The sequence below is a fragment of the Leucoraja erinacea genome, chromosome 7 (assembly GCF_028641065.1).
Source record: "Leucoraja erinacea ecotype New England chromosome 7, Leri_hhj_1, whole genome shotgun sequence".
NCBI lineage: Eukaryota > Metazoa > Chordata > Chondrichthyes > Rajiformes > Rajidae > Leucoraja > Leucoraja erinaceus.
This window is the reverse complement of record NC_073383.1, coordinates 26,365,966-26,386,678: the sequence shown is the minus strand read 5'-3', so window position 1 is coordinate 26,386,678 and position 20,713 is coordinate 26,365,966. Positions and strand designations below refer to the sequence as shown.

General features: G+C 42.8%; 1 protein-coding gene across 5 annotated transcripts in view; it reads left to right on the top strand.

Moving 5' to 3' along the window:
* Positions 1-20,713, top strand: part of kalrna (kalirin RhoGEF kinase a) — a 584,657-nt gene that overhangs the window by 473,118 nt on the left and 90,826 nt on the right. For all 5 annotated transcript variants that reach the window (XM_055638050.1, XM_055638045.1, XM_055638047.1 and 2 more), the window contains 2 exons: positions 17,208-17,491; positions 18,465-18,617. In XM_055638050.1, the coding sequence (XP_055494025.1) occupies positions 17,208-17,491; positions 18,465-18,617 (437 nt within the window). The remainder of the gene's footprint in view (positions 1-17,207; positions 17,492-18,464; positions 18,618-20,713) is intronic.

The window sequence follows — 20,713 nt, the reverse complement described above, 5'->3', positions numbered from 1 at the left end:
CTCTGACAAAGAGCATTCTAACCACGACCTCAACGAGTGGAACAGATGGAGGATGATGGCTGACCCTAGTGGAGATTCACAACGGCTGGGAAGGTGGATGAAGGCTGCAGCAGAAAAGGGTCTCCGGTGGCCTTGGACCCCATGCCACTGGATCCTGACCCAGATCTGTCAAGGACCGTGTGATGGCTGTCTGTGCACCAGTCTCCCCATGTTAAACAAAGTCACGCACTGGCGTCCTCCAACCCTGGAGTCACCCATGGTCTGCCATGACAAAAGGGGGCCTAAGACTGTAAAACTAAAGATTTTGCCCTATGTCCATATGCTACAGTGATAGAGCAGGGTTTGCTCTTCATTTGTTTATTCAATTATGAGTGAGTTTAAATTAAACGATCGATTAATAATAGAAATCACTAGAAATGCTTTTTAGTTTTGTTTAGTTTATTGTCACGTGTACCGAGATACCGTGAAAAACTTTTGTTGCATGCTAACACGTCATGAGAAATACAATACATGATTACAATCGAGCCATCCACAGTGTGTAAATAAATGATAAAGGGAATAACGTTTAGTGCAAGAATAAGTCCTGTAAAATCCCATTAAAGATAGTCCAAAGGTCTCCAATGAGGTAGATAGTAGCTCAGGACTACTCTAGTTGGTGATAGGATGGTTCAGTTGCCTGATAACAGCTGAGAAGAAACTGTCCCTGAAACTGGATCACACACAAGGACCAAATTATTACAGTGCATTCAGAAAGTATTCAGACCCCTTCACTTTTTCCACATTTTGTTACGTTACAGCCTTATTCTAAAATGGATTAAATTCATTTTTTTTATCAACAATCTACACACAATAGCCCACAATAAAAAAGTGAAAACAGGTGTTTAGATATTTTTGAAAAATAATTAAAAATAAATAACTGAAATATCACATTTACATAAGTATTCAGACCCTTTACTCGGTACATTATTGAGGCACCTTTGGCAGTGATTACAACCTCAAGTCTTCTTGGGTATCACGTGACAAGCTTGGCACACCTGTATTTGGGTAATTTATCCCATTCTTCTCTGCAGATCCTCTCAAGCTCTCTCAGGTTGGATGGGGAGCGTCGATACACAGCTATTTTCAGGTCCCTCCAGAGATGTTCGATCGGGTTCAAGTCCGGGCTCTGGCCGGGCCACTTACGGACATTCACAGACTTGTCACAAAGCCACTCCTGCGTTGTCTTGGACATGAGCTTTAGGTCGTTGTCCTGTTGGAAGGTGAACGTCTGCCCCAGTCCGAGGTCCTGAACGCTCTGGAGCAGGTTTTCATCAAGGATCTCTCTATACTTTGCTCCATTCATCTTTACCTCGATCCTGACAGGTCTCCCAGTTCCTACTGCTGAAAAACATCCCTACAGCATGATGCTGCCACCACCATGCTTCACCGTAGATATGGTATTGGCCAGGTGATGAGCGGTGCCTGTTTTCCTCCAGACGTGACACTTGGCATTCAGGCCAAAGAGTTCAATCTTGGTTTCATCAGGCCAGGGAATCTTGTTTAGGTGCCTTTTGGCAAACTCCAAACGGGCTGTCATGTGCCTTTAACTGAGGAGTGGCTTCTGTCTGGCCACTCTACAAATAAAGGCCTGATTTGTGGAGTGCTGCAGATATAGTTGTCCTTCTGGAAGTTTCTCCCATCTCCACAGAGGAACTCTGGAGCTCATAGTGACCATTGGGTTCTTGGTCACCTCCCTGAATATGTTAGTAAGTCTCTACCCTAAGGCCCTTCTGCCCCGAATGCTCAGTTTGGCCAGGCTCTATGAAGAGTCCTGGTGGTTTCAAAGTTCTATTTATGAATGACGGAGGCCACTGTGCTCTTCGGGACCTGCAATGCTCCAAAAAATGTTTTATACCCTTCCCCAGATCTGTGTCTCAACACAATCCTGTCTCGGAGGTCTACAGACAATTCCTTCGTCTTCATGGCTTGTTTTCTGCTCTGACATGCAATGTCAACTGTGGGGCCTTATATAGACAGGTGTGTGCCTTTCCAAATCATGTACAATCAATTTAATTTACCACTTGTAGACTCCTATCAAGTTGTAGAAACAACTCAAGGATAATCAATGGAAACACGATGCACCAAAGCTCAATTTTGCGAGTCACAGCAAAGGGTCTGAATACTTACGTAAATGTGATATTTCAGTTATATATTTTTAATTATTTTACAATAATTACTAAACACCTGTTTTCACTTTTACAGTGGCTTGCAAAAGTATTCATATCCCTTGAACTTTTCCACATTTTGTCACGTTACAACCACAAACGTATATGTATTTTATTGGGATTTTATGTGATAGACCAACACAAAGTGGCGCATAATTGTGAAGTGGAAGGAAAATGATACATGGTTTTCAAATTTTTTTACAAATAAAAAACTAAAAAGTGTGGCTTGCAAAAGTATTTAACTCCCTTTACTCTGATACCCCTAAATAAAATCCAGTGCAACCAATTGCCTTCAGAAGTCACCTAATTAGTAAATAGAGTCCACTTGTGTGTAATCTAATCTCAGTATAAATACAGCTGTTCTGTGAAGGCCTCAGAGGTTTGTTAGAGAACATTAGTGAACAAACAGCATCATGAAACCCAAGGAACACACCAGACAGGTCAGGGATAAATTTGTGGAGAAGTTTAAAGCAGGGTTAGGTTATAAAAAAATATTCCAAGCTTTGAACATCTCACAGAGCACTGTTCAATCCATCATCCGAAAATGGAATGAGTATGGCACAACTGCAAACCTACCAAGACATGGCTGTCCACCTAAACTGACAGGCCGGGCAAGGAGAACATTGATCAGAGAAGCAGCCAAGAGGCCCATGGTAACTCTGGAGGAGCTGCAGAGATCCACAGCTCAGGTGGGAGAATCTGTCCACAAGACAACTATTAGTCGTGCACTCCACAAATCTGGCCTTTATGGAAGAAGGCGAGAAGAAAGCCATTGTTGAAAAAAGGCCATAAGAAGTCCCGTTTGCAGTTTGCCACAAGCCATGTGGGGGGGACAGCAAACATGTGGAGGAAGGTGCTCTGGTCAGATGAGACCAAAATTGAAGTTTTTGGCCTAAATGCAAAACGCTATGTGTGGCGGAAAACTAACACTGCACATCACCCTGAACACACCATGCCCACTGTGAAACATGGTGGTGGCAGCATCATGCTGTGGGGATGCTTTTCTTCAGCAGGGACAGGGAAGCTGGTCAGAGTTGATGGGAAGATGGATGGAGCCAAATACAGGGCAATCTTGGAAGAAAACCTGTTAGGGTCTGCAAAAGACTTGAGACTGGGGCGGAGGTTCACCTTCCAGCAGGACACCGACCCTAAACATACAGCCAGAGCTACAATGGAATGGTTTAGATCAAAGCATATTCATGTGTTAGAATGGCCCAGTCAAAGTCCAGACCTAAATCCAATTGAGACTCTCTGGCAAGACTTGAAAATTGCTGTTCACAGACGCTCTCCATTCAACCTGACTGAGCTTGAGATATTTTGCAAAGAAGAATGGGCAAAAATTTCAGTCTCTAGATGTGCAAAGCTGGTAGAGACATCCCCCAAAAGACTTGCAGCTGCAATTGCAGAGAAAGGTGGTTCTACAAAGTATTGACTCAGGGGGGGCTGAATACTTTTGCACGCCACACTTTTCAGTTTTTTATTTGTAAAAAAAATTGAAAACCATGTGTCATTTTCATTCCACTTCACAATTATGCACCACTTTGTGTTGGTCTATCACATAAAATCCCAATAAAATACATTTACGTTTGTGGTTGTAACGTGACAAAATGTGGAAAAGTTCAAGGGGTATGAAAACTTTTGCAAGCCACTATATATTATGAGGTATTGTGCGTAGATTGATGATTAAAAAAAAATGACTGTAACCAATTTTAGAATAAGGCTGTAATGTAACAAAATGTGGAAAAAGTGAAGGGGTCTGAATACTTTCTCAATGCACTGTATGCACAGGTATTTAATATCCAGGGTGCCAAAGTCCACTTAATGCTGCATCAGCTTCAGTTATGAATATATGGGTTATGCTGCTGGTCGAAGCATTAGCATACTGCTACATAGCAACAAATGACTGCACTAACATCTAATCTACATAAAAGGAAAACATTGCAGATTTATTTAACATTGTAATTGTAGGTAATAAAAAAATATATAGGTGTAATGCTTTTGGGAATATCTGTATTGTTAAAACGAATTGGGAAAAATGCATAAATTACAGGTCTTTCTTCTTGGGGAGAGGGAAACATGGAAAGTTGATAGGTTTATAATTAATATGATATCGTTGTAACTCGGGGAATGACAGCTAATTATTATCGTTGACAGTCCTACTCCAATTATACTGGTGATGATCCAGAACAGCATGTTAGCCGATATTGTTCATGATTCTCTCTCCTTAGTAGTGTTACGAGAACCTGCCCTTCCATTCTTGCCAACCAAGTCTATAACCTCATCTTTATTCACCTTGTCCTGCGTCTGTCAAGCCCTTGCCCATTCACCGACATGGCAAAATCAGTGAGAACATTATCCTCACCACCTGCATCATGCTTCATTTTCCCGTCACGTCTGCAGGTGACGGGAGCACAAGCATTTCTGATTCATTGTGCTGACAAAAATCATTGCTAGTCTCAATTCAGTTCCCTATCACAATTTCCCTTCCCTATCCCATTGATTACCAATCACCACCCAACATCTCATTCAGTTTACCTTAGAGATAAAGCATGGAAACAGGCCCTTCTACCTTGTCTACACTGACCATTAATCACTCATACACACTAGTTCTATGTGAATGAGACAAATGCAGGTGATACTGGTGGAATGAGGGTGGCAAAGGTATGTGGGGGAGAGGTGAAATACCAGAAGATGTAACAAAATATATCCTAAAATGTGAGTTAGAAACAGGATGGCTGAAGGAGGTGTAAGTCAAAGAAAGAAACTGGAATACCAGATTTCAGAAATGAGTTGCAAAACAGGAATGACTGGTTATCTGAAATTATTGAATTAACATTAATTTCTGAGGGCTATGATGTGCTAGGTCAGAGGATGCGCTACTCAAACTTACATTGAGATTCCTCACAACAATATAGGAGGTCAAAGACAGATGTCAGAGTGAGAATGAGACCAAGTATTAAAGTGAAAGCAACAAAAAGTGCCTGGGTCACCCTTGGGAACTGAAGAGAGGTGTTCCACAACTGAGTACCAGAGGCAGCACAATAAACTGGAAGAAATAAATTGTTTCTTTCTTATGTTTTGCATGGGTAGGTCGACAGGTGGGAAATGGGTTTTCATGTAGTGAAAGAATAGACCAGAGTATTGCAAAGGGAACAATCGTTTTAGAATAAAACATAAAGTTTCAGCAGATCAGGCAGTATCGCTGGAGTTGTGTTTGGGGGAGTGGGGAATTTGGGTCTGGTCATGACATCATATTGAATTTGGCAGGGTTATAGAGGGTGTTCAGCTGTAGGGTGATGGAAGATGAGGATAAATGGTGCCCTATCCATGGCTAAGGTAGAAGAAGAGGGGGTTAGAATAAAACTAGAGGAGATGGAGCCCTGCCAACTGTGATGCAGAGAAAACCACAATTGAGGAATTAGAAAGAGAAATCAGAAGCACTGACGAGGAAGGTGCCATCACTAGTCTAGATGCAACTGTGTTTGAGAAACAGCGAAATGGAATCCCAAACCAATAAAGCCTTTGAAGTTTTATACAAGATAATATTTCACATACCCTCCAGAGAAGGTGCATGAAAAACATTCCATCTCTTGGACAAAACTGAAAGGCCTGAGCAACACACCTATTGATTTGGAGGAAATTAATGGAGGACAAGGCAAAGTATTATAGACAGATTAATTTCGCACAAATGCAGACCCTTCGACACACCTGTCCATGCTGACCAAGATGCCCCATCTAAGCTAGTCTAATTTGCCCGCATTTGGCCCATATCCCTCCAAACCTTTAAACTCACTGTTCACCCACATTACATCACTACTTTGCAGAATACACCATTAAATCCTTAAATGTAATCCTGGGTGTGGGAGGAAACCAACGCACCCTGGGGAACCCACACGGTGACGGGGAAAACGTACAAAGTCCGTACAAACAGCACCCATAGTCAATCATCCTTTCTTGATTGATTGAAAGATACAGCATGGGAACAGACCCTTCAGCCTGCCAAGTCCACACTGACCATCAATCACCCGTTCACATTAGTTCTATGTTATCCCACTTTCGCATCCACTCCCTACACTTTAGGAGCACTTTACAGAGAACCAAGTAACTTACAAACCAGCACGTCTTTGGGATGTGGGAGGAAATCAGACCACCCAGAGGAAATCCGCGTAGTTGCAGGGAGCACGTGCAAATTCCACACCGACAGCACCTGAGGTTAGGATGGAAGCCGGGTCTGTGAAGCAGCAGCTCTACCCGCTGCGCCACTGTGCCGCCTCTGGTTTATATTACTAACATTTCCAAGTTTCCAATGAAAGGTCAATCACTTGAACCATAAACACAATTTCTCCCCACATTTGGTGTCAGTCTTGTGCCATTTTCTGTGTTTAAATCTGCAGTACTTTGATTTTTAACCAGTTACACTAGCTTGGTTTGTTTGTTACATTTCCTTTGAGATAACAAGTCTTCCCAACAGTCTGTAATACCATAGCTATATTTCCTTCTGGTTCCAATTACACGATCAGACTCAGTATTACATTCACTGTTAATTTGCACTTTTCTTCATCCTTCATAGATAGTGTGTTCAAATAGTGAGATACACTTTGAAAACCACATCATAGGTTGTGGGCCAAAATGGAGCTTTGTAAATGTGAGGAATACAATTTTTCCGTACATCTCATCTGATGCTACATAGCTTTTCACAGTATGCAGCGCGCACACACAGGCAGATTGGGAAGTTTTAGCTTTGGGCTACTTGGCTCACAATTAATGTTCAACTTTTTGGCTGTTGCTCTGCGATTGTTCTGGTTGCAGCTGCAACATGTCTTCCAAGCACATTGGTTCAAACGTTCCTCAGGCACAACAGTTTGCAATAAAATTCTGAACTCCTTTCACTTTTTGTGTCCACAGTGAACATCTTTCATATGGTATTCTGGCAGAAATCAACCTATGGAAACGTACATTTTTTTAATTAACGTCCTCCTTCTTCCCAGGCAATCCCTCTGGGATTGAGGCTGATTTGATTCCACACCACTTTTGTTGGCTCTGAGGCTAATGTGGAAACCACAGACTCCTCCACAGACGCGGCTGAAGATAGCTGATGGCTGGCATATGGATAGTTTATGAGGTGGTCTGTGCCTTCCACCATTTATGCAGGGCTTTTGTGGTCCCAATTCATTATTTTGAGGTTCTCAACAGCATGCCAAATGTTCATGTTGCACACTTTGTGGTCAGTGGCCAGTTATTCCCAAGAGTCTTTAGTTAACTTTAGTTTACTTTAGAGATACAGCGTGGAAAGAGGCCCCTTAGCGCACAGAGTCTGCGTCAACCAGCGATCTCCATACACTAGCACCATCCTACACACTAGGGACAATTTACAATTTTTACCAAAGCCAATTAACCTACAAATTTGCACGGCTTTGCAGTGTGGGAGAAAACCGGAGCATCCGGAGAAAACCTTCGAGGTCACAGGGAGATCGTGCAAATTCCATACAGACAACACTTGCAGTCAGGATCATAGCCGGGTTCCTGGCGTTGTAAGGCAGCAATTTTACCACTGCGACACTATCCCATCATTCAGGATGTTGAGTTTCTTCAATACGTTTTTGAGCAGATCTTGTATCTTTTCCCTCTATTTGCCTGATAACTTTCTCCTGTGATAAGGTTTGGAATAGTGTTTGTTTCGGGAGTCTGGTTTCCAGCTTGTGAGCCATGTGGCTTGTCCAAGAAAGTCAACTGAGAGTAACAAAGGCATCAGCGTCTCGAATGTTGGCCCGAGAGAGGATGCTGACATTGGTTCACATTTCTTTCCAGTGAACTTGGAGGATTATGCAGAGATAGTGTCGGTGGTATTTCTCCAGCGCCTTGTAAAGTCTGTTCGAGGTATTCCAGGCCTCAGAAGCATGTAATGGTACTTTATTGTCACACGATGCAGTGAAATAATTTGTTTTTTTGCAATTCAGTAAAATCGTACTCTGCATAAATGCAATCATATCTAAGCACAAGAGTGCAATAACAGTAATGTAAGAATAGCAGATTACATTGAGGCGATACACAAAGAATCACCATCTTTCCATGCCATCTTGTACACTACAAATGTCAAAGATCTTAAAATAAGGTCATGGCTGCAGGGTTCATGGCTGCCTTGAAGGCCATGAATTTTGTTCCCGGTCTGAGCTCTTTTGATCTTCACCTACCCTTATCCCCAATTGACCAAAGTCATGAAAGGTTGCAATGAATTTCATCATCAGTGCCTCGCTTCACTGAGAGGTGATTCCTGAGATATGGGAAGCTGGTGAACATTTTCCAGTGTCTTACCATAAACCCTCTTACTGTCAGAGGCCAGTGTGGCATAGCAGGGACAGCTTGGTAAAAGATATTCGAGATTTTTAGTATATCCTCTCAATTGCTCCAGTGAACAAGTCAACAAAATCTTCAAACTCTGCCTCCAAAAGCTCGCAAACACAAATATCCATTGCATACAACCGCTCGGTGACTGCGGTTCAGGTGACTTTGATTCTGTATCATGCAGGTGAAAGATTTTACTGGCTATAACACACGGGAGCAGAATTAACCATTCAACCCATCTAGTGTACTCCGCCATTCAACCATGGTTGATTTATTTTTCCCTTTCAACACCATTCTCCTGCATCTCCCCATAACCTTTAACACCCTTCCTAATCAAGAGCCTATCAATCTCCGTTTCATAATTTCCAGTTTATTGGCCTCCACAGCCATTCGGCATTGAATTTCATAGCAGTTGTCTGTCTTTTCACCGTTTTATTTTTATTTTTAGTTAGTTAAAGTGTTTTGTTTGGAGGTCTAGGCATTTTGTGTGGGGGGTGGGGGGGGGAGGGGGAAACTGCCTTTCAGGGTCCCTACCTGGTCGGAGAGGCAGCTTTTCTCCGGGCTGCAGCTTCGACCCGTCCTCACGGCCTACCAGCGGGCCTGGAGCGGCGTTTCCTGTCGCGGACCGCCCAGAACTTTGGCTTCGGCGGCGGCACAGCGCTGGAGTGCTATCGTGGAGCGGGCGATGCCTTGTCTGGGTCGGCGCGCTGGAGCTCCGGTGAGCTGAGACCGCCAGGTAAAACATCGCGGAGCTGCGGGACTGTTGAGCGGCCAGCTGCGGGCAGCGGCGCTGAACTTAACATCGGGAGCCTGGGATCTCTAGATGAGATCGCCAGTGGTGGAGCTCCAACCGTCGCGGCCTTGTCGGCTTCGGAAGCCGCGGCCTCCAGTACGGAGGCGGCCGTTCCAGGGTTCCCAGGCCGCTGTGAGGACTCTCCCGACGCCGGAGCACCACCACCCGGCGAGAACGGCCAGGAACATCGGGCCTCCATAGAGGCAACTGTGGAGGCCTCAATAGGCCCGACTATGGGTGAACTGGGGTTGGGGACTGGACTTTGTGCCTTCCCTCATGGTGGGAGCCATTGTGGGGGGATGTTCTTTGTGTTTAAGACTCTCATTGGTGTTATGTCTGTATTCTTTCTTTGTGTGCTGCAAAATGGCAAAAAGCATTTCACCTCATTACACCTCGGTGTATGTGAATGTGACTAATAAAATACCTTTGATACCTTTGATAGCCAAGTATGTTTTGTGACATACGAGGAATTCCATTTGCCAAGTCAGTCATACAGATAAAAAGGAACATACAAAATACATTTTAACATAAACATCCATCACAGTGACTCCTCCACGTTCCTCACTGTGATGGAGGGCAGAAAAAAAGTTCAAATCTCTTCCCTTCTTTGCTCTTAGGGGCCTCGAGCCCGCGGATGACCAGACGATCTTGACTCCCTTAGCCTTGGCGCTATGGCCCTCCGCATCGGTGCTTTGACCCTCCGCATCGGGGATGTCAGTTCCCCCATGCTGGCGATCGGACCCTGCGTCGGGGCCGGTCGAGCCTCTGCATCGTTGGAGCTCTCATTAGCCTCTCCCAAGACTGCAAGCTCTCGGTGTAAAGTCCGCAGGCTGCGGTTGGAGCGATCACAGGCAAAGGATCGACTCCGATGTTATGTCCGTGCCCCCTGGAGGGGCTCCAAAGTCAGTCCAAGGAGGCCTCCAGCTCCATCGATGGTAGGCCGCAGAGCGACCGGAGATGCGTTCCGGAAAACAATCGCATCTCCGGCAAGGAACTGAAAAAACGTTTCATCCTCCCCCCACATAAAACAAACCGGAGAACATTTGCACAAACTTTTCACACACTAAAAAAAACAAAATAGACGAAAACACAGACTGTTGGTGGGGCTGCCAATTGTGCGGCGCCCCTGGTGGTAGCACACACCATTCATCCTTGGGATCATTCTTGTAAATGTCCTCTGGAGCCCCTCCAGAACCAGCACACCATGAACTCTGTCCTGCCTGTGTGGATGTTTTACCTGTGACTGCATGAGAACAACAGAACGGTTTCCATCATATCCCATTGACGTGCCAGTTAGTAGATTAATTGGCCACTGTACATCACTCAGTGTCACGGTGAGTGTTGGCATCTGGGAGGAATTTATGAGTGTAGAAGGAAAATAAAATGGATATTAATGTTGAGTTAGTGTAAGTGTGTGGCTGATGACCAGCATGGACTCAATGGGCCAAAGGGCTTGTTTCTATGTTATATCTATTGATTCTATCTATGGTGCAAGGAAGAGGCTTATCTGCCTGGCAAATTACAGCCTCATTTGGTTGACAAACTACTAAGTGAACAAAAAAGTCAAATTGCTTGGATTGATTCATCTGAAGGCTGGATTTATCCTTGTGAAGATATAGCATTTCTTCTTTGATGTATGCTTCAAAATTAGATGCTCCACAATCATGAATATTTTAGAGAAGTGTGAAATGTGATCTGAAAGTGGTTTCATCTTAAAAAAAATCGTCTGGGTTTTATTTCACTGAAGAAGTCTGGATCTACAACTGTAATTACTGAAAATTTTAATGCAGTAAATAGAAAGATAGAACCTTGCTGCCTGTTTAAAAACGCACTTTAGTGTAAAATGTGTTGTTTCCCTGGAACTTCTCTTCTGGCAATATTACTTAGTTTGTTCCTTAAATTCTAACATGCAGCAATAGCTGCATTATGTCGCTCATTTCTAAGTGATTGTCTCCTGAGCTTTTGTAGTCAATAGTATTGGAAATAGTGTGATACTGCACATATGGCACAAGCCCGACCTCTCTCTACCATCTCTGCAACAAAGCCACTTTCATGAGGATCAGTTGAGATGGCAATGCGAACAGCAACATTCAAAAGAAAGCTGGATTAGCACACGGGAAAGAAAGGAATGTAATAACCGTTAGGGTGAAGAAAAGTAGGAACTGGCATTGTAGAGTATAAATACCAACACAAACCTGTCGGGCCTTGTGGCTTGTATAGGAAGGAACTTCAGATGCCGAGGTCTGAAGAAGGGTCTCAACCCAAAAGGTCACCTATTCATTTTCTCCAGAGATGCTGTCTGGCCCACTAACGCCAGCTTTTTGTGTTTATCTTCAGACGAAGTGGTTTGTAAGTTTAACTATTGTGTATGGACCTCAAGAGAACAAAGCAGAAAGCATCACTAAGTCTTCTTCTTATCTCTTGTCTGTGAGCAATACAGTCTATCAAGGCTCTATTGGAGATCTTTAAACGATGAAATGAGTAACTGCACATCTGTGAAATAGCAGTAGCTTCCTTTAATATAGAATCAATGAAGTGGCCTGAAACATTAACTCTATCCTCTCTCCACATCAACTGCCAGCCTGCTAATTTATTTCATTTTTATTTCATGTTTCCAGCAGCACTACTAGTGTAGATGGCACACGTGTAGAGGGGAAATTCCTAGTGTAAATGGGACATGTTGGTCAGCGTGGGCCAGTTGAGCCAAAGAGCATGTTTCCACGCTGTGTGACTGTATGACACCAGCACAACCTTTATACTGTGACTTAAAAAATGCTTACATTGCATTGCATGCAACACTGACCCCAATGTGTTGAGAATTAAAGTTACCCCAAAGTAGTTATGACCTAAAAAGAACACTCTAATAGTGGTACAATAGTAGTGCCACAATGGACACAGTGGGATTTCAGAGAAATAATGACTGAAATCTAATATTGAAGATGAGTAAAATAGTTCACCTTATCTTAAATGGTGTCATGATGAGTGTTGTTGGAATTGCACTCATCAGACAATTATCACGTGAAGGAATGGCCTTGGCACTTGGGGAATGAATAAGCCACCCACCTCATAACCACAGGGGTTATGTGACTGGTCCATTTAAGTGATCAACAGTGATCTCTAGGCTGCTTGTGGTGGAGTTCTCAGTGATGGTATTTACATCAAATTTCAAGGGTTGTGGTTAGGCTTTTGTTAAAGTGCCCTTATTACACATAAATTCCATCAGTAAATGCCTGAATGTTAATAACCATGAGGTATGGCTTGCTTTATTATCCCTGTGTTTGTGTATGAAACCAAACATTGTACGATCATCAGTACATCTCTTCACACTGAGGGAAGGTGAAAAGGTTTGGGCCTTGGACAGTCCCCCGTGCAATGTCCTGAGGGTGTAATCATTAAACACCAGCATCAGGGTATGATGGTGGTGCTGTGGGTCCAGTCACCAGACGTCATTGGGTGACCCATCCGTCTGAAGAAGGGTCCTGACCCAAAATGTCACCTGTCCATTTCCCTCCACAGATGCTGCCTGACCAACTGATTTCGTCTATCAGTTTGTTTTCTGCTCAAGTAATTGAGAGACATGTGATAACAATCTAGGAACCCAAGTTCAAATCACAGCACAACTGCTGTGAAACTTAAGGTCAATTGATAACCTGAAAAAAAACAGCAGCTCACCTTGATTATGCTGACTGCAAAACTACTATTTTGTTATTAAAAACCTGTTTTGTACACAGAAACCTTTCAGGGGTAGATCTCTGCTTCCTTTACTAGGCCTGGCATATACATCTCTCTATACTAATGCCTAGTGGTGCAGTGGTAATGCAGCACAGTGGCGCAGCGGTTGATTTGTGCCTTACAGTGCTAGACGCCCGGGTTCCATCCTGACTACGGGTGCTGCCTGAATGCAATTTTCACCTTCTCCCTGTGACCACGTGGGTTTTCTCTGGGTGCTCTGGTTTCTTCCCACATTCCTAAGATGCGGGTTTGTAGGTTAATTGGCGCTGGTAATATTGTACATTTTCCCTGGTATGTAGGAAATGCTAGTGTACAGGGTGATCGCTGGTCAGCACGGAGTCAGAGGACTGAAGGGCTTGTTTCCACGCTGCATCTCTAAAGTAAAGTCTAAAGTTTAAAATGGTTGACTCTTAAATGCAGTGGAGCACTACAAAATCTCCTCAAGGTCGACTCTTAAATGCCTTCGAAAATGATCTGCTAAGCCACTCGGTTGTCGTAACACCACTATGTTCAAATAGACAAACGTTAACAGTTCAACAAGGCAGCTGACTGTTAACTTCTCAAGGGCGATTTGAGACTAGCAATAAATGCTGCCCTTGCAAACGATGACCGGATCATAGAAACCAAATTATTAAACAAATAACTACAATCTCTTTTTGTGCTGAGTAGAACTCCAGCCAGCAAAGATTTCTCCCCCTGATTCCAATTAACTCGAGGGAATTTTGGCAAATGATCATGTTTCAAATATCCCTTGGAATGCCACGGATAAAGTGCAAAAATGAAAAGATGAGAAATAGCAATATGGGTGGAAATCTCTCTGAGTTCATTAATTATATGTGTTTGCTGCACTGATATCTGGAATGGCAATAATAAGTAACTTTCAGAAGCACAACTTTAGCAGCACAAGAGATCATCTTCATTCTCTTTTACATCAGGCATTTATAATATTCTTTGTCATTCTAACATTGAATTAATTATCTAAAAAAGACACAAAGTGACTTTAAACTTTAGAGATACAGCACGGAAACAGACCCTTCGGCCCACTGAGTCTGCACCGACCATTAATCCCAATACACTAACACTATCCTACACACTGGAGACAATTTACAATTTTACCAAAGCCATTTAACCTACAAACCGGTACGTCTTTGGAATATGGGAGGAAACCAGAGCACCCGGAGAAAACCCATGTGGTCACAGGGAAATCATACAAACTCCGTACAGACAGCACCCGTAGCCAGGATCGAACCCGGGCCTATGGCGGTGGAAAGAAACAACTCTACCGCTGCGCCACTGTGCTGCCCTGAAGGGGGGAGGGGGGAGGGGGAGGGAGGGGATGGGTAGTCATTCATTTTTCCAAGGGGTTTAATTGCACAGCCAATTACCACTACAGCATAATTACCATGCTGGTCTGTTAATGTTGCACTTTTAAAGCTTTTATTAGAATATCAAATCCCCCCAAAAAAGTTTGTTATAGTTGTGTTTTAAAGTAACAGTACAGTATAATCTTTGGTGTACATTGATTATCCATTCTGGATAAAAAGCAAAATATTCTTTCTTTTAGATTAGCTTCTTATCTATAAACAACAAAGAGAAAGATAATGTTTCAAGATAGTTTAAGGGCCTGTCCCACTTTCCCGAGTTATTCACAAATTCTCCCGAGTTTTCCCCTTGATTCAAACTCGCAGAAAGTTTGTAACGAGTCCGTAGGAGTCTGTAGATATATCGTAGCGGTTCGTTATGCCAGCCGTAGGTACTCGGGGCATCGGGTAAGTCGGGACGTTTTTTCCAGCCTGATAAAAGAATGTCCACGAGTTAAAAAATAGTCGGGAGGAGAAAAATGCCAACTTACCTGATGCCCTGAGTACCTACGGCTGGCATAACGAGACGCTACGATATATCTACGGGCTCCTACCGACTCGTTACGAACATTCTGCGAGTTTGAATCAAGGTTAAACTCGGGAGAATTTGTTAATAACTCGGGAAAATGGGACAGGTCCTTTAATATCTAAAATCTAAAACAACATTTTGTTTCAGTGAGCGTTGAAATGAAGCAGCACTTTTTACATTACAGATTCTTTAATGATTTCTGATATTTTAATATACAAAGTGACAACGTGAAACGTGCCTGAGGTCTGAAAACCTAAGAGTTGTGGTCTACTGATGGACTCAAATATTAAGAAACATAACTGTTATCTTAATCTGAAGTGTAAATAAAAGTTCACAAAAATGGATCTATCCAGTCTTGGTTTATGATCCAGCTGTGCTTGTGTGCTCATTAAATAATGACAGGATATATGTAATTAATTATTAATGACTTCTTTGCCAGAAGTGGATATCCTGTGTTCAACTTCTGTTCTTTGCCCGGGTGAAAAGTATTACAGCTGTGTTTTTGCCATCTGGAGTTACAATACAAAGGTCATGCTGTAATGCTGTAGGCTAAAGGGATGAGCTGATAGAAATGTACTGTGGCTGTGATATCAAACGGGCGGCCTGCTTTTTGACATTAGCTTGCAAAGAGCATATGAGATCATGCCAATCAGTGCCCCTTCATTCTATGAAATGTAGAAACAAGAAACTGTGGATGCTGGGTCACAACAAAAGGCACTGGAGAACATGAATAGGTGGCTTTTCGGGTTGGGACCCTTCTTCTGACTGATTGTAGAGGGAGCCGTCCTCTCTTCCAGCTTTCATCCCCCCCCGCAGCCCCCTCGAGCCCCCACAATGATTCTGAAGAAGGGTCCCGATCTAAAATGTCACTATTCCATGTTCTCCGAAGATGCTACTTGAGCTGCTGAGTAACTCCAGCACTCGGTGCCTCCTTCCTTCTGGGGAGGCTTGCTGGGCAATAAAACTGTCTTTCCTGGGTCTCTGATCAATGCTCACTGGTTTTATAGTTAACATCTGTGTGGCTTTTACAATGCACATTTGAATGCTGCAATGCCTCCAATTTATTGAATCCAGTTGATCATGATGATTACTGGGCCACATCATACTGAGCCACATTTACGAAATCGATTGCCAAACCCTTTGACAATCTTGTGAAGCCCACTCATGAAAAAAGCACATTTAAGAGGAATCAATTAAATTGTACACTTTAAGTGTACGTTCTTTATTACAGAATGATTTGACCTACCATGCAATAATTTAAGGGGAGCACAGTGGCAGAAAGGGTAGCACATCGGTAGTGTTGCTACCTTACAGCGGCAGAGACCCTGGTTCGATCCTGACCTTGGGTGCTGTCTCAATGGAGTTTGCACGTTCTCCCTGTAAGCACGCGGGTTTTCCCCGGGTGCTCCGGTTTTCTCCCACATTCCAAAGATGGCAAACCCAGGTTTGTTGCATAATTGGCTTCCATAAATTGCCCCAAATGTGTAGGATGCAAAACTGAAATAGCATAGAACTAAACATAGACGCAAAATGCTCGACCCAAAACGTCACCCATTTCTTCTATCCAGAGATGCTGCCTATCCCGCTGAGTTACTCCAGCATTTTGTGTCTATGTTCGGTTTAAACCAGCATCTGCAGTGCCATCCTACAACATAACATAGAACTAGTTGGTTGGCACAGACTCTGTGGGCCGAAGGGCCTGTTTCTACGCTGTATCTCTAAAATAAATAATTGAAACAACCCTGATAACTTGTTCAACAAATCCTACCTCCCAGATAACGTCCAACAAACCCTTTCTGTGGATTTAAGGAGTGGGCCAACAAAAACTTCTTCAACAAGATAGAGGGGTTGGTGATTAGCCCACAGATATGTTATTTTCCAGTGGGAAGATGTTTAGACCTTCTCAGTGTATCCTATGACCATCCAAAAAGACTTGATGGTGAGTTGCAGAGAAGATTAGCTAATTTATCAACTCATTGGGTATGCAAATTAAAGTTTAGATTACATTGAAAAAAATGGATGCACCTACAGTCCCATGACAATGTCTAGAAAGAGTAGTGTACAGATGAAGTTTGTTATAGTACAGAACACAAAGTGCTGGAGTATCTCAGCAGGTCAGACAGCATCTCTGGAGGACTTGGATAGGTATTGTTTCATTTTTTTTTAACTCAAGCGTATCATAATGTAAAGCATACAAATTCTGAACTAGGATTGCTCAAATAATGTTTTGTATATTCCTTTTGTAGATGCCTATTCACCAAACGACAATGGAACTAAATCGGAATCTGTCTCGAGCCTTCAACCACAGCCATCATTAAGTTCCATGCAGAATTCACCAGGACCCAAACGTTCTGGGAACACATTGAAGAAATGGCTGACTAGTCCTGTGCGTAGACTCAGCAGTGGCAAGGCTGATAACAGGAAAATTGTCAAGCAGAAAAGAGGCAGGAATGGCAAACCCAGCCTAGATCCAGCATCACCCAAAACAGGAGAGAACGAACATGCACCCCAGGAAGACAGTGCAGATGAGGTACATTGATTTGGCCCAATTGTGACTATTTTTTTGGAACCTCGTTTAATGGGCCCAGAAATAAAACTTATACTGTGAGGCTGTCCATGAATAATGAACTTCCTTTTGGCTCAAATGTTAAATAAGTTGTGCAATCTGGACATGAGCAATAGAGCCAAGAATATGCCAGGTTTAATTTCTGCTCTGCTCCAAAGTTCATTAATCATGGCTGGAATAGTAGCAGCATGTTACATCTGGTTTCAGCTGGATTAAGGAACGGCAGATTTGTGCAGGATATTACCTGCCAATTACTATCAAATCAACTTTGTTGATACTTCTCAAAATTCACTGGGGATTGTTTGTAAGCAAGTATATGGAGTGGACAAGAGGACAAATTTGGACTCATCCATTAATTTTTCTGACGCTGTCGGAGTTTGCTCATTAAGAACAGCAAAATAGTCAGATAGCCAAAGATAGACACAAAATGCTGGAGTAATTCAGTGGGTCAGACAGCATCTCTGGAGAAAAGGAATTGGCGATGTCTCAGGTCGGAACCCTTCTTCAGACTGAAAGATAGAGGTGGTGGGAGGGGAGAAACATAGAGCACGGAAATGGGCCCTTTGGCCCAACTTGCCCTTGCTGACCAAGATGCCCCATCTAAACCAGTTCCACCTACCTGCATTTAGCCCAGATCCCTCTAAACCTTTCCAATCCATGAGCCTGCCCAAGTCTTTTAAATGGACGATAGTTGAATTATTGGTGCTTCTTGGTGCTTTTCAAAGTATCTCCAGTTCATGTATGTAGCCTTGATAAGCAAAAAATAGAGGAGATAATAATATCTGAACTTCCCATGAAGTTCAGGAAAGCAATTTAACTGCTGTGAACTTTTAAAAGATCTCTTCCAAATTATTCAAAGCTTTTACATGACTCTAAATCAGCAATGATACTGAAGAAGTGGATATTCTTTCATATTTCTTGGAATTTCTCTCAACAGAAGGGACGGAAGGATGAACCACCCAGCGGCACTTTATCAAAGTCTTCATCAGGAATGCAGAGTGGCGGAGAAGATGAGCCGGACGATGAGTCCCATACGCCTCTTCCTCCGCCAATGAAAATCATTGACAACGATCCCTCACCAGAGGACTGTGTATGTAACTCCGTGCTCTCATTTTAGCATCATCATGAATCAAATATTTTTGTAAGCCTCTATTATCAACGTGAGCAATAAGATGGTATTTTTACACTTACGCATTCTTTCCTGAAAACTGTGATAATTTGTCTTCTAGTTGCGTGAAGGCTTTAGACTTTAGAGATATAACACGAAAACAGGCCCTTCAGCCCACTGCGCCGACCAGCGATCACCCCGTACACTAGCACTATCCTACACACAAGGGGCAATGTACAATTTACCCGAAGCCAATAAACCTATAAACCTGGATGTCTTTGGAATGTGGGAGGAAACCAGATCATCTGGAGAAAACCCACATGGTCACAAAGTCCATACAGACAGCACCCGCAGTCAGGATCGAACCCGGATCTATGGCACAGTGAGGCAGCAACTCCACCACTGCGCCACGATGCCTCCCCGAATAAAGAACCTGGGGACTGCCTGTATATAAAGATCCAATTTAATTTTATTGGAGCTTCTTCAAAACACAAATGATGGGCCCAGAAATTACAGGCCATAGGGAGATTTAATGGAAGTGGTCAAAATGTTTGTGGGGAACTACAAAGTAGATGTGGTGGAAACAATTTGCAGTCTAAAGCAGACTTTCAAGTAATGATTACAGAAGCCAAGGGAGATGATGAGACTCATTCCAGCAAAATACAATGAGTTCTCCTCAAAAGATGTAGTAGGAGCATTTCAAAAATTACTTTCAAAATGGAATAAGAACTCTCCTATAAAGTGAATATTAGTTTAATGATACAGCATAGAAACAGGCCCTTCAGCCCACCAATTCCATGCCAATCAGCGATCACCCATACACTAGTTCTACCCTACACACTAGGGACAAAAAGGTAGAGTTATTTAACCTACAAACATGCATATCTTTGGAATATGGGAGGAAACCGGAGCACCCGGACAAAATCCACGCAGTCGCAGGGAGAATGTACAAATTCCGTACAGATATTATCTGGAGTCAGGATCAAACCCGGGTCTCTGGCGCTGTGAGGCAGCAATTCTACCTTGTGCCACTGTGCCACCCCAATACTGTGAGGCTGTGAAAACAAGGAGGGATAAGAGTGTTGGATGCATATCTTCAAAGAGTTAACACTGTTGCAATTGCATTCAGTTAAATCAGTTTTTGGTTAGACGCATGCAGTGTTTAACCAGATGACAGATCATTATATTATTGCACCTCTTAGAGGTAAGCTGGAGTGAGACTAACTGAAACTTAAATAACAAGTACAACATAGATTTATTTTCAGGTTCATTTTGCACCTGCATTTTGAGTAACTTCCATTCGACTTTTCATATTTGAGTCTGAAAAGTATAATTATAGTTTTGGTAAATAAAAGAGGACTTAACATGACTTTAATCTTACTGGAGCTAGCTACAATGGATGCTAGTTTTTTATGGCGTATCACAGATGATGGGCACACGGTCTTTCACCCATGACAGAAAATCCCCAGTGAACTGCATGGACAAAAGTATGATTAAGAACATGATTCAATTCTTTCAGGCAGCAATGGAAACTTTGGTCTATTGTTTGACCCATGAGTAAGCAATGGGTAATATGGAGTAAAGATGGAGATATGGGTGGTCTCTGCCAGTGACCTATAACTGAAGATCCCTGTCTTCCTGTATCTCAAACCTATCACTTTATGTTCTTGATTAAGTATTGGTTAAGCAGCCTGAACGATGCATTAGATGTGCATATTTCAGGATTGAATTGACTGTCCAATACAAGTTCTTCGATTATTGCAAAGGCACAATAGTTGTCAAATAGTTGACGATTCAATGCAAAAAAAACAGAGCAAACTCTATTGGAAGACATTACTTGGAGGCCAATTATGAGATCGCTGGCTTTTTTATGTTCATGGGTTACAGAGGCAATCGGAGGCAATTAATGAAAATAGTCTGTGATAGTTAAATATAGATAGTGACAGTACATCAAACTCCAATGTGCCTTGTGTTGCCTCCAATATGCCCTGCTGCACCTGCAAAGCAAGAAATGGCTTGCATCGTTTTTTGGTGACCATCGACTACAAACACTGTTAAAGTGCAATGTTTAGTGTTTA